This window comes from Lepisosteus oculatus, chromosome 27, assembly GCF_040954835.1.
Source record: "Lepisosteus oculatus isolate fLepOcu1 chromosome 27, fLepOcu1.hap2, whole genome shotgun sequence".
Lineage (NCBI taxonomy): Eukaryota > Metazoa > Chordata > Actinopteri > Semionotiformes > Lepisosteidae > Lepisosteus > Lepisosteus oculatus.
In genome coordinates this window covers 4,814,181-4,824,692 of record NC_090722.1, presented here as the reverse complement: position 1 = coordinate 4,824,692, position 10,512 = coordinate 4,814,181, and the positions used below count along the sequence as shown (strand labels likewise).

Below are 10,512 nucleotides of genomic sequence, written 5' to 3'. Positions count from 1 at the left end.
TCGGCCACGCCCACTTGTCAGCATTTCAGCCAATAGGAGCAGAGGATGGTCTTTCACTGATGTCATGGCAACCTTACAGACGTCTGGGAAGTTGCAGGACTCATGATCACGCTGAGGACTCCAGCTGCCACCCAGCCGACCCCCGCATCAGGAGCCCATCCACAGCTGATAGCAGTGTCACTCAGGCTCAATCCAGCAGCATACATCTTGCCGCGGAATCAGAGCCAACAGCTTTCCAGACTGAGCGTTTCTCTGGTCCAGGTCAGAGGTGATTGCCAAAATAGCATAAGATATGCAATTTAATAATAATAATAATAGCCAATTTACCGCCCAATCTGCTGGTTGAGCAGCCCTGTCTAGGGCTTATTTGTCACAATCACAGACGTTTTGGAGCTGGATAGATTTGGGGAGGCCCAGGCTTAGTAGTGTAATTCTCCGTTGCCTGGGGAAGAAGAAAAAGCCGGAATTGCCCAGGAGTTCCTAGGAAAGTGGAGTCAGGAGTGGCCCTGAAATTCCTTGGAAGGTGGAGTCAGGAGCTGTGGCTTGATGCTAGTGTTGCCCAGATCCTAGGAAAGTGGAGTTAGGGGGTGTGTTGGTCACACCAGATAGGTGCTAGAATTTGTTTTAGTTGGCCTGCTAAAATTCTGAAATTCTGCATCACAAAAATAGAAAGCGATTATTATATTCATAAGGCAAATATAGTGAGATTCCAAATGAAATTAAATCACCTATGTTATGTTATACTTGATCTCTTACCAAGTCTTTTACCATACATCTAGAAACATTTTCTCCAAAACCATGTTCTCGATGGCAGTGTTAGTCCAACATATAAAAAAAATAATTTTCTTTGCTACAGTGTGGATATGTTGTAAGTGCTCCTTTCCAAAAACTAAATTAAAAATAGTCACAAAACAAAAATATAAAACTGCCAGCAGCGAAATAAGCAACATTCGTTCTGCCATTGTCAGACAATTGTCATTTCTGAAGAGGGAAAAAGTCGGGGAAAAAACAGGCACTGCATTGGGCGCCTATTGTCGTCCATACTTAGCGTGGGGTCCTTCCTAGTCGGTGTCGCGCTGTGTTCTTACGTTCCACGGTGAACTTACCTTGCTGCAAAATACACACGCTGCTGATTTCAACTTTAATGTCACTGGACGGAACCAGTAACTGTAAATAAATACAAATTCCGGGGATAGAGGCAGGGAAAAAAAGTAACACGGTAGGAGGACGCCATGTGGGGCTGGAGTCGATGCGCCCTTGACGGTTTGATCCGGGACTTCAGTAAAGTGCTGGTATCTCCGGTTCGGAACTTGTCGCAGTCAGTATGCAGGGTAAGTCGATTCTGCGTGTTTTTTTGGTTATATTTTTTTTAATCTGACATTATACGAATCTTTATGAATCGCCACGTGGAAATCGAATCGTTTGCTTGCCTTGCTAGTATGGGATGCAAACATTCTGAAAGAAATCTGTGTCGCACGATGGGTGTAATTTTGAGTTCCTAATTTTGTTGGCAGCGTATAGCATAAATATTTGGTTCTGGTGGTCGTATTTACAAAAACATTAACAATCGTTTACTTTTCAGATTATCAGCGTGCATACCCAGAATTCGCCAGGTGATGACTTTACCCCCATATCTTGCACGAAATTAGAGCCTTTTTGTCTCCTGCTATTTCTAACCGTAGTCCACACTGTTAACCAGTCACGTTTATAACGTGACTAGACTATTCTTTAAGTAATGAATTTTTAAATCCAAATACATAAAACCTAAAGTTTACGACTCCAGCCGTAACAGAATGGCCATATATACTATGACTCATCTAGAGCTAGAGGGAACGTCTGATTCCCACGCACAAGATAATAATAATAATAATAATAATAATAATAATAATTGCTTACACTTATATAGCGCTTTTCTGGACACTCCACTCAAAGCTCTTTACAGGTAATGGGGTCTCCCCTCCACCACCACCAATGTGCAGCATCCACCTGGATGATGCGACGGCAGCCATAGTGCGCCAGAACGCTCACCACACATCAGCTATTAGTAGAGTAATGAAGCCAATTCATAGAGGGGGATTATTAGGAGGCCATGATTGGTAAGGGCCAATGGGAAATTTGGCCAGGACGCCGGGGTTACACCCCTACTCTTTTCGAGAAACGCCCTGGGATTTTTAATGACCACAGAGAGTCAGTTTTACGTCTCATCCGAGGGACGGTGCCTGTTTACAGTATAGTGTTCCCATCACTATACTGGGGCATTAGGACCCACGTGGACCACAGGGTGAGCGCCCCCTACTGGCCCCACTAACACCTCTTCCAGCAGCAACCTTAGTTTTTCCCAGGAGGTCTCCCATCCAGGTACTGACCAGGCTCACACCTGGTGAGCTTCAGTGGGTTACCAGTTGTGAGTTGCAGGGTGATATGGCTGCTGGATTGAGATAAATCTGGATATTGTAAAATGCTTTCCTCTGTTTTTCTACTTTAACCACTCACACAGTTTGTGAGTGATATTTTCCAGTAACTTGTTTACTTTTTACTTTTGTGCTTTTTCCTGTAGTCTTTTACAATATCTGTCTCCCAAGAAGTGGGTTCAAAAGTCGTGGGAGCCAGAGTTGCAGGCCCCTGTGTTTGCTGATGCCTCAGTATCATTGCAGAAATGGCTGGACAAGATCCCTTGGATCAAGCAACCAGACATGGCGTGGTCACGCCTGCAGCGCAGAAGGGGCTCTCTGTTCCAGCTCTTTCTCTCTGTGACAGCAGCTCTAGGCCTCGCCTCGGGTTTCTGAATCGGTTGCAGCTTGTGCCCAGGGTGGTCTGATCGCTGGCTCTTCTATTCCTGTGCAGCAAACAGTGGTTGTGGAGCGCTGGTGGCAGGTGCCGTTGTCGGAAGAGGGACGCCCCCCCAGGCTCCACCCCCGGAGGCACCAGGTGTACCGATTGGTGGAGGACACCAAACACGGCCCCAGGGAGAAGCTGGAGCTCATCCTGACGCAGACAGTGCCCAGTAGGTAGCCGACATCACGCTCGGCACAACCCTCCCCCCCCCCCCCCCCCCCCGCCCTGCTGGAGATCTGTGTTCTGAGAGCCCCCTAAAGAAGCCCCCCGTGGTGTCGTGCTTGTTTGCAGAGCTGGGGGGCCGCGGGGACGTGGTGTTTGTGAAGAAGTCCCTGGGCCGGAACAAGCTGCTGCCCGAGGGCCTGGCCGTCTACGCCTCTCCGGAGAACAGGCAGATGTTTGAGGAGGAAAGGCGGGTGAGGGCGTCTGCCTAGTGTCGTACCCGGGTCGCTGTGTGCCGTGGGCACGCAAGTCCAGCCCTCGAGGGCCGGAATCCAGCAGGGTCTGCAGGTCTCCAAGTAATAATAATAATAATAATAATTCCTTACACTTATATAGCGCTTTTTCTGGACACTCCACTCAAAGCGCTTTACAGGTAATGGGGTCTCCCCTCCACCACCATCAGTGTGCAGCCCCACCTGGATGATGCGACGGCAGCCATAGTGCACCAGAACGCTCACCACACATCAGCTATCAGTGGGGAGGAGAGCAGAGTAATGAAGCCAATTTATAGAGGGGGATTATTAGGAGGCCATGATTGGAATGGGCCAATGGGAAATTTGGCCAGGACGCCGGGGTACACCCCTACTCTTTTCGAGAAACACCCTGGGATTTTTAATGACCACAGAGAGTCAGGACCTCGGTTTTACGTCTCATCCAAAGTCATCAATAGCTCAAGACCTTTAAAAAAGTGTTATAATCTGATCAATGTCATAATCTGTCATAATCTGATCAATGAAGTCATTAAGAGGTGACCAGGGTGGGGGAAAAACTGTAAACTTCCAGGAGTGGAGTTGTGCACCACTGCTTTAAGTCCTCTGATTGTTCAGATCCTAAGCAGAGGGCACTTCTGTTGTCTCTGTGGCTTCCCTATCACTCCGATTCAGTTATTTCCTGTTTCTTGTTGACTCAGTCCCCTGGACAGATGGGCAGTACAGTCGAGTGAGTAGCTGTTCTGCTGCCTTGTTACAGTGTCTTCCTGTAGAAGCGCCCTAGAAAGTGCTGCCCTCCTTTCTGCTTATGTAGGGCTTCTTTCTTTCATCAGTCCACTGTATGCACTCATCCTTGCGTTTGGCCCTGCACACGAACCGGATCGGACTGCCGTGCAGTGGGACTCTGTCGCTGTCTGGAGTGCGGGGGCACAAGTGTCCTGACGCTGTGCTCTTGTTGTTTCTCTGCAGAAACTTTGGGAGGGGAAGCCGGAGGAACGGGTCCAGACGCGCACTGGAGAGCTGGTGAGTGGGCTGTGAGCCGGGCGGGTTTCGTCCCGCGTTGCGGACGTGCTGCACGCTGATACCCCCCCGTGTCCTTAATAGACTGGGACAGCACACTGATACCCCCCTCATCTCCTTAATAGACTGGGACAGCACACTGATACCCCCCTCATCTCCTTAATAGACTGGGACAGCACACTGATACCCCCCTCATCTCCTTAATAGACTGGGACAGCACACTGATACCCCCCTCATCTCCTTAATAGACTGGGACAGCACACTGATACCCCCATATCTCCTTAATAGACTGGGACAGCACACTGATACCCCCCTCATCTCCTTAATAGACTGGGACAGCACACTGATACCCCTATATCTCCTTAATAGACTGGGACAGCACACTGATACCCCCCTCATCTCCTTGCCACACTGGGACAGCACACTGATACCCCCCCATCTCCTTAATAGACTGGGACAGCACACTGATACCCCCCATATCTCCTTGCCACACTGGGCCAGTGCCCAGAGCTGGTGGAAGTGGTGAAGAGGTGGTGGGGGCGCTTCTGTTGTGGCCCAGCGGGTTCAGGGGGATGCCAGGGGCCCTGTGACGTTGTGTAATCCTGGGGCGTGTCTGTGCCCGCAGACGGTGCAGTATCTGAAGCGGTGCCATTTGGAGGTGGGGATGAAGAACAATGTGAAGTACGAGCTCACCAAAGAGATCGTGTGTCGCCAGCTGCTGAGGAGGGTGAGGCAGAGGAAGATGGGTTTGTCTTTAAAGTACTTTGTTAAAGTTTACCATGGGGATGATCTCCAAGGAGCTTGCCTAGTGGGAAGGACGGCAGCTGCTGTCTATATGATCGAGCAAGAGCTTCAATCCCACTACTCAGCAGGGCAGTTGCTACACCTGGCCTGTAGGGGGAGCTGTGTTTCACATGACATTGCTATTCATGTCAAGTTCTATTGTCCTGCAGAACAATACAACCATTAAAAAAAGAACATCAACAAAGTCTTTGGGGAAAACAATACTTCAGGTGATAAGAGAAGAATTTTCCATTGTTTTACAGTGAGGTTGTGGAGGGAGTGTCAGATGTTACTTACTTTGCTAAGGGCTAAAATTCAAGGGCAGGAATAGGAGGAATTTCAGTTTGAAAGGAGCACGATAGCCTCTCTCCGGGCATTGTCCTTCTGTCCTCAGTGGGAGGCTCTGTCTGATCTCTCTTTCCCTTCTGCAGCTTGGGGTGTTTGTGCCTCCTCACGCCCTGAGGTTGCCCGATGAGCCTATCACCCGGTGGGGGGAGTACTGGTGTGAGGTCACGGTAGGTCAAATCCCGTGTGTCCTTGATTGGGGGGTGGGAGGAGGCTCGGTTCTGGGGTCGGCCAGCGACGGCTGCCTCTCTCTCCCCTCCCCCCCCCCGGAGGAACTTCCAGCATCCCCTGCCTTTTTTATCTGGAAAGAGCTGGCAGACTGTGTGCGTGCTGTAAATCATTTGCCATCCCTGAATTCCACAGCGGCTACAGTTCGCTGGAGACGCCAGAATTAGGAGCAGCACAAAAACACCAAGTGCCTCCCCAGCTACACAGAGCAGGGAGAGGCTGCCTGTTTTGGTGGGAGTCTGGTTCCACCAGTCACGCAGATCTTATAACCTTTGCACTGTGAGATAAGAAAACCAGCTCCTCCAGACACCATGACAAGACACAGAACTCCACTACAAATCTGATGGGGCACAGCTGAAGGCTGTATTAAAGGGGAGCTGCAGGGCTGTCTTTATAGTTGGGGGTTAGAAAGAATGGGCATTGATGAGGGCATTTCAAACCTCAATGAAGGTAAAATGCACACATTAACTTGTAAAACCTTCCATTTACCTAAAAAAAAAGACTAAATTTCCAGGTATGTGCAGCACCACGTTTTGCAATTCAAAACAAGGCAACCAAACGTCTTGAAGCCAAGAGCAATATTTCAATTGGATTACAGACAGTTTTGCCAAGAAAATGCTACTTGTTAACTCTGCATGCAGATCACATTTGGAACATTTCTGCGGTGAAATATCTGGTGTACAGCCTGTACTTATTCGCTCGTACATCACAGTACATTAGTCATTACAGTGACTAGTGAGCAGGAAGGGCTGCCTCACGTCACAATTGGCACAAAATGACGACTTACAGTGCTTTCACAAAGTGCACAATTTTGTGCCTAATTCTGAATTTGTAAAAATGTGCGATACCATCAATTTATTTTATTACTGAGATTTATTAACTGGCCTGTGAAACTGCAGTTCCCCTTTAACACTCCAACCGTCTTAACATTCTCTAAAAGATTTGTGTGCAAACACTGACATATGTACCTTACAACCTGGTATCTGGAACAGAAAGGCAGACCCAGACAACTGGCTGTCCCCTCAGTTGCTAAGTTAATAGTATAAAATATATGAAGAAAAGTATAAGTGTAAGCTTAACAATATTGAGGCTGAAGTAAATATCCAAGAAAACTACAGAAGGCACATGTCTTGTTTAGAAAGATATTTATAAGACTGATGATGACACGTGCTGTATTTCATTATAGTGTGCAATGCCAGTAAATTTCAGATATAAAAGAGCGATTTAGATCTCAACCCATGTGAATTTCTCTGTCTCTGCAAATTCATTCCCCTTGTGGTCGGACAAAGGTGTTTGATAAATCCGCCCACACACTTCATTTGGAATGAAATAGTAACCGTACTCGCTTTAAAGCAAAAGAGTTAAAGGATGCTGGAGGTTCCTGCATTAAATACCCTAAACTATAACCGTGCTTCGTAAAGATGTAATATCTTTATCGGTACATTTAATTTCCATTGGAATACATTTTAATGAGACGATAAGGCCAGGCTTGCATACATAATGTTTATAGCACCTCCTGCTGGCCGACGTGAGGGCCTGCAAGGATAGTGCAAAGCCAATGGAGCTTGTCCCTCCTGCCATCAGACTGTTTTCCTAATGTTCCTCTGTGGCAGAGGAGCCCCACCTGGCGCACTCCACTTCTGTCTGTGCTTAAGGCTAATTGTAAATTTTCCATTCTGCACTGACTGGCCAGATTTTTAGAACCACATCACTGCATGGGCCTCTGCCTGCAGCAAGACCCCCACTAGGCCAACCAGTGGCACTGTGGCTAAGGATCTGTGCCTGTGGCATCCTACTCCATTGGGCCCCTGAGCAAGGCCCTTCACCCCAGCTGCTCCAGGGGGGCTGTATAAATGGCTGACCCTGCGCTCTGACCCCCAGCTTCTCTCTCCCTGTCTGTGTGTCTCATGGAGAGCAAGCTGGGGTATGTGAAAAGACAAATTCCTAATGCAAGAAATTCTACATGGCCAATAAAGTGATCTTATCTTATCTTAACTGGAGACGTGCAGCACAGTTGAGGTTTCAGTGAGGGTCAGGGCTTTGGACCCGTAACTGAAAGGTTGTGGGTTCGAATCCCCGGTGAGACTCCCTCCAAGGGTGCTGTTGCACCCTTGAGCAACGTACGTCACTCAAATCATCCCAATAAAATACCCAGCTGCATAAAATGGGTGCAATTTTGGATAAAAGCATCAGCCAGATAAAACACCATGTGTATGTTGATGTGGGAACTGAGATCTGGGGAGTTGTGCTGCCGCTGAGAGCCTGTCAAATTGAAAGGGAGTTTCTAATGTTTCGGCCCACCAGTGTGTGTATATATACATATTCCAAGCAGTCATAAAGCAGAGCGGAAACTGTTTGTCTAGATCTGTTTATAAACCGTGCTGCTTTGAAATTGCCATTGAATAAATATCGCGCAACAGACTGGGCCGTTCCAGTTCCTGCTGGCGGCAGGGTCTGGTAAATAAGCCGGCAACAGGTGCTGGATGGATCCTTGCTTGTTATCTGGTTTTTAAACAAATCTGCATTGAGGAGGGAAGGCATTTCAAAAGAGAAAGGTAAATGTTTACCTTCGGGTCCCCTGGGGTGGGGGGGGTACCTTTGTTTCCCAAGAGTCCTCGTTGTAGCAGCACGCTTCTTTAAAGCACCCCCCCCGCCCCCTCCAAATAAAATAGAGAGGAGGGGGCCCAGCAGGGAGACGGCAACACCTGAAGTGATCGTTCTGTCTCTCGCTGTTCTTTCCTGGCACGCAGGTGAACGGCCTCGAAACCGTCCGCATCCCCATGTCCGTGGTCAACTTCATGAAGCCCAAGACGCGCGCATACAAGAACTGGCTGAAGAAGGAGCAAGCAGAATCCCAGGATTCCAATCCGGATGAGACTGGGAAAGAGGACTCTTGATTGGGATGGTGGGTGGGGTGGGGGGGGTGTCTGCCCTCACCCCCACACCTCCTGGCCTGGTGGCCATAACAGGGTACAAGCTTGTAGGCTGTGTAGAACAGCTGTGTACACGGTTATCCACTTCTGGACTTGTGTGATGTAGGTCTTGTAAAAGCAGCAGTGCAGAGCTCTAGTCCAGTAGTACTTTAACTAGTAGTTAAACCACACCGGAAACAAAGGTCTTATCACTCTGTCAGAATGTGCGCTGTGCAGTTCAGGTCACAACCTCTGAATTAAAAGTTAAAATTGTATCGACTGCGATTCCTCCTTCATTAGGGGAAGCTGATCCGCCTTTATTTCAGTTCTGATGATGATCTTTGGATTTGCACCCGTGTCACAGCTGGCTGAGGAAGCGTGGGCTGGCCGGGGGAAGCCGAATAGTGTTGCGCAGTGTTCGGAAGCCCCTGCAAGGTGAGCTTTGTCCACTGGAGCCGGCGTAACACTGAAATGCTTCCCCACCCCAGCCTCTGCTCCTCGTTTTCTTACCTATTCTTGCAAAGCCCTGGGTCCCTTAAGAGGATGAATGAAAATATCTCATTCCTGAGTCCAAAAGAACGGGGGAGAGATGCTGCAATGTTTTGACTGCAGGAAGTGAATTTTATCACAGCTTCCTCGGCTCTTTGTTTTGTCTTGGCTGATGAGTGCAGCGCTCCAAGAAGAGAGGTCTTTGTTTCTTGATTTTTTTTTTACCAGAAATGTTCCACCTTCCAGAATTCCACATCTCGGGACGCGCTGCTTTTGCAATGCAGCTCAATTGTCACGAATTGAGAACTTGGCAGCTACCACGTTGTACCCAGAGATTACACAAAAGGGCGCAGCTCTTGTCCTCGAAGAAGGGATGGGTTATTTTTTTCTCTCTCCGCGCACAGCTTCGCCCGAGATCGATCTGTTTTAGTTTCCTGTAAGCTCTGCGGGATGTAGTGTTTACAGGGAGAATACGAGGAGTCCGTGTCTCCTTAAAAGTCCCAATTTGTGATGATGAATCTACCAACTGAGGTTTGCAATACGGAAAGATGCTTTTCCAAACCCTCTGTGTCCAGCTTAGGCTGAAAGATGCCCAGGACAGCTCCTAGTCGCTTACAGAAGCGTGGAGGGGATCAATAACTGCAGAAATGTCTGTGCAATAACACATAAGTATCTTCTTGTAATGCTGACTACGGTAGTGATAATGTACGCAACACTGTGAAGGCGCGGTGTATCCCCTTAAAAGTATTTACTTGGAGCCAGTCGGAAACACGCACCGATCAATACAGAAATTGAAAATGTATGGAAAACGAGCTCCGATAATCCTAACCTCATGGACAAAGTAATCGCTTGGAACACAATTACTTGCGCCACTTTTAGATCACTGTTATCTATGTAATGGGCCAGACGCGATGGAATTAAACCAACAGCTCAGATAGGGGCTGTGTGCTTTAGAGTATACATACGACTCGTGACGCAGCGAATATACTGTAAATATACTTACAGGGCTGTTCTGCGTAACAGCTCTTCTCTGAACATCATATTGTGTTGGGATGTTCAGTGGAAGAGCGAGGATCTCGCAAATGGAAATAACAAAAATGAATTATTGCAGTCATAAAATATTGAACTCTTCTGATAATCCTTGTCTACCCTGTGGAGCGTTAGGAATCGATACTCAGGTTATCTCCCCGTGACAAACGTGAAAGCGGAGCGCACCCCAGTCCGAAAACTACATTTATAACTTGATTTCACCCCCGTTTATGACCTAAACGTAAGAAGAGAGAGAAATACTTGTGTAAGCTGCCAAGACAAATGAATAGGTCGACCCCTTTTTTATCTTACTTCATTTAATGTTTAATTCGCGATATATGTGTCAATATTTCACTAAAGCTGCGTTCTGCGCCAGTTGTGTCCATTCACTGGCTGGCCAGGAAGTGGTGGTACGACCTGTGTTTTTACTATTGCGTGCA

At 47.9% G+C, this 10,512-nt stretch overlaps 1 protein-coding gene across 2 annotated transcripts; it reads left to right on the top strand.

The window, feature by feature from the left end:
• The first annotated feature begins 1,054 nt into the window (after window positions 1-1,054).
• On the top strand, window positions 1,055-8,557 carry mrpl9 (mitochondrial ribosomal protein L9). 2 transcript variants are annotated; one of them, XM_069185415.1, is made up of 7 exons: window positions 1,056-1,331; window positions 2,845-3,004; window positions 3,127-3,251; window positions 4,236-4,289; window positions 4,912-5,013; window positions 5,501-5,584; window positions 8,393-8,557. In XM_069185415.1, the coding sequence occupies exons 1-7, from the start codon at window positions 1,233-1,235 to the stop codon at window positions 8,537-8,539; spliced, it is 771 nt and encodes a 256-aa protein (XP_069041516.1). In that variant the 5' UTR covers window positions 1,056-1,232; the 3' UTR covers window positions 8,540-8,557. The 2 variants fall into 2 exon arrangements, with proteins under 2 accessions (XP_069041517.1, XP_069041516.1); XM_069185416.1 differs by lacking the exon at window positions 5,501-5,584 and having other exon boundaries at window positions 1,055-1,331.
• Window positions 8,558-10,512: the final 1,955 nt, after the last annotated feature.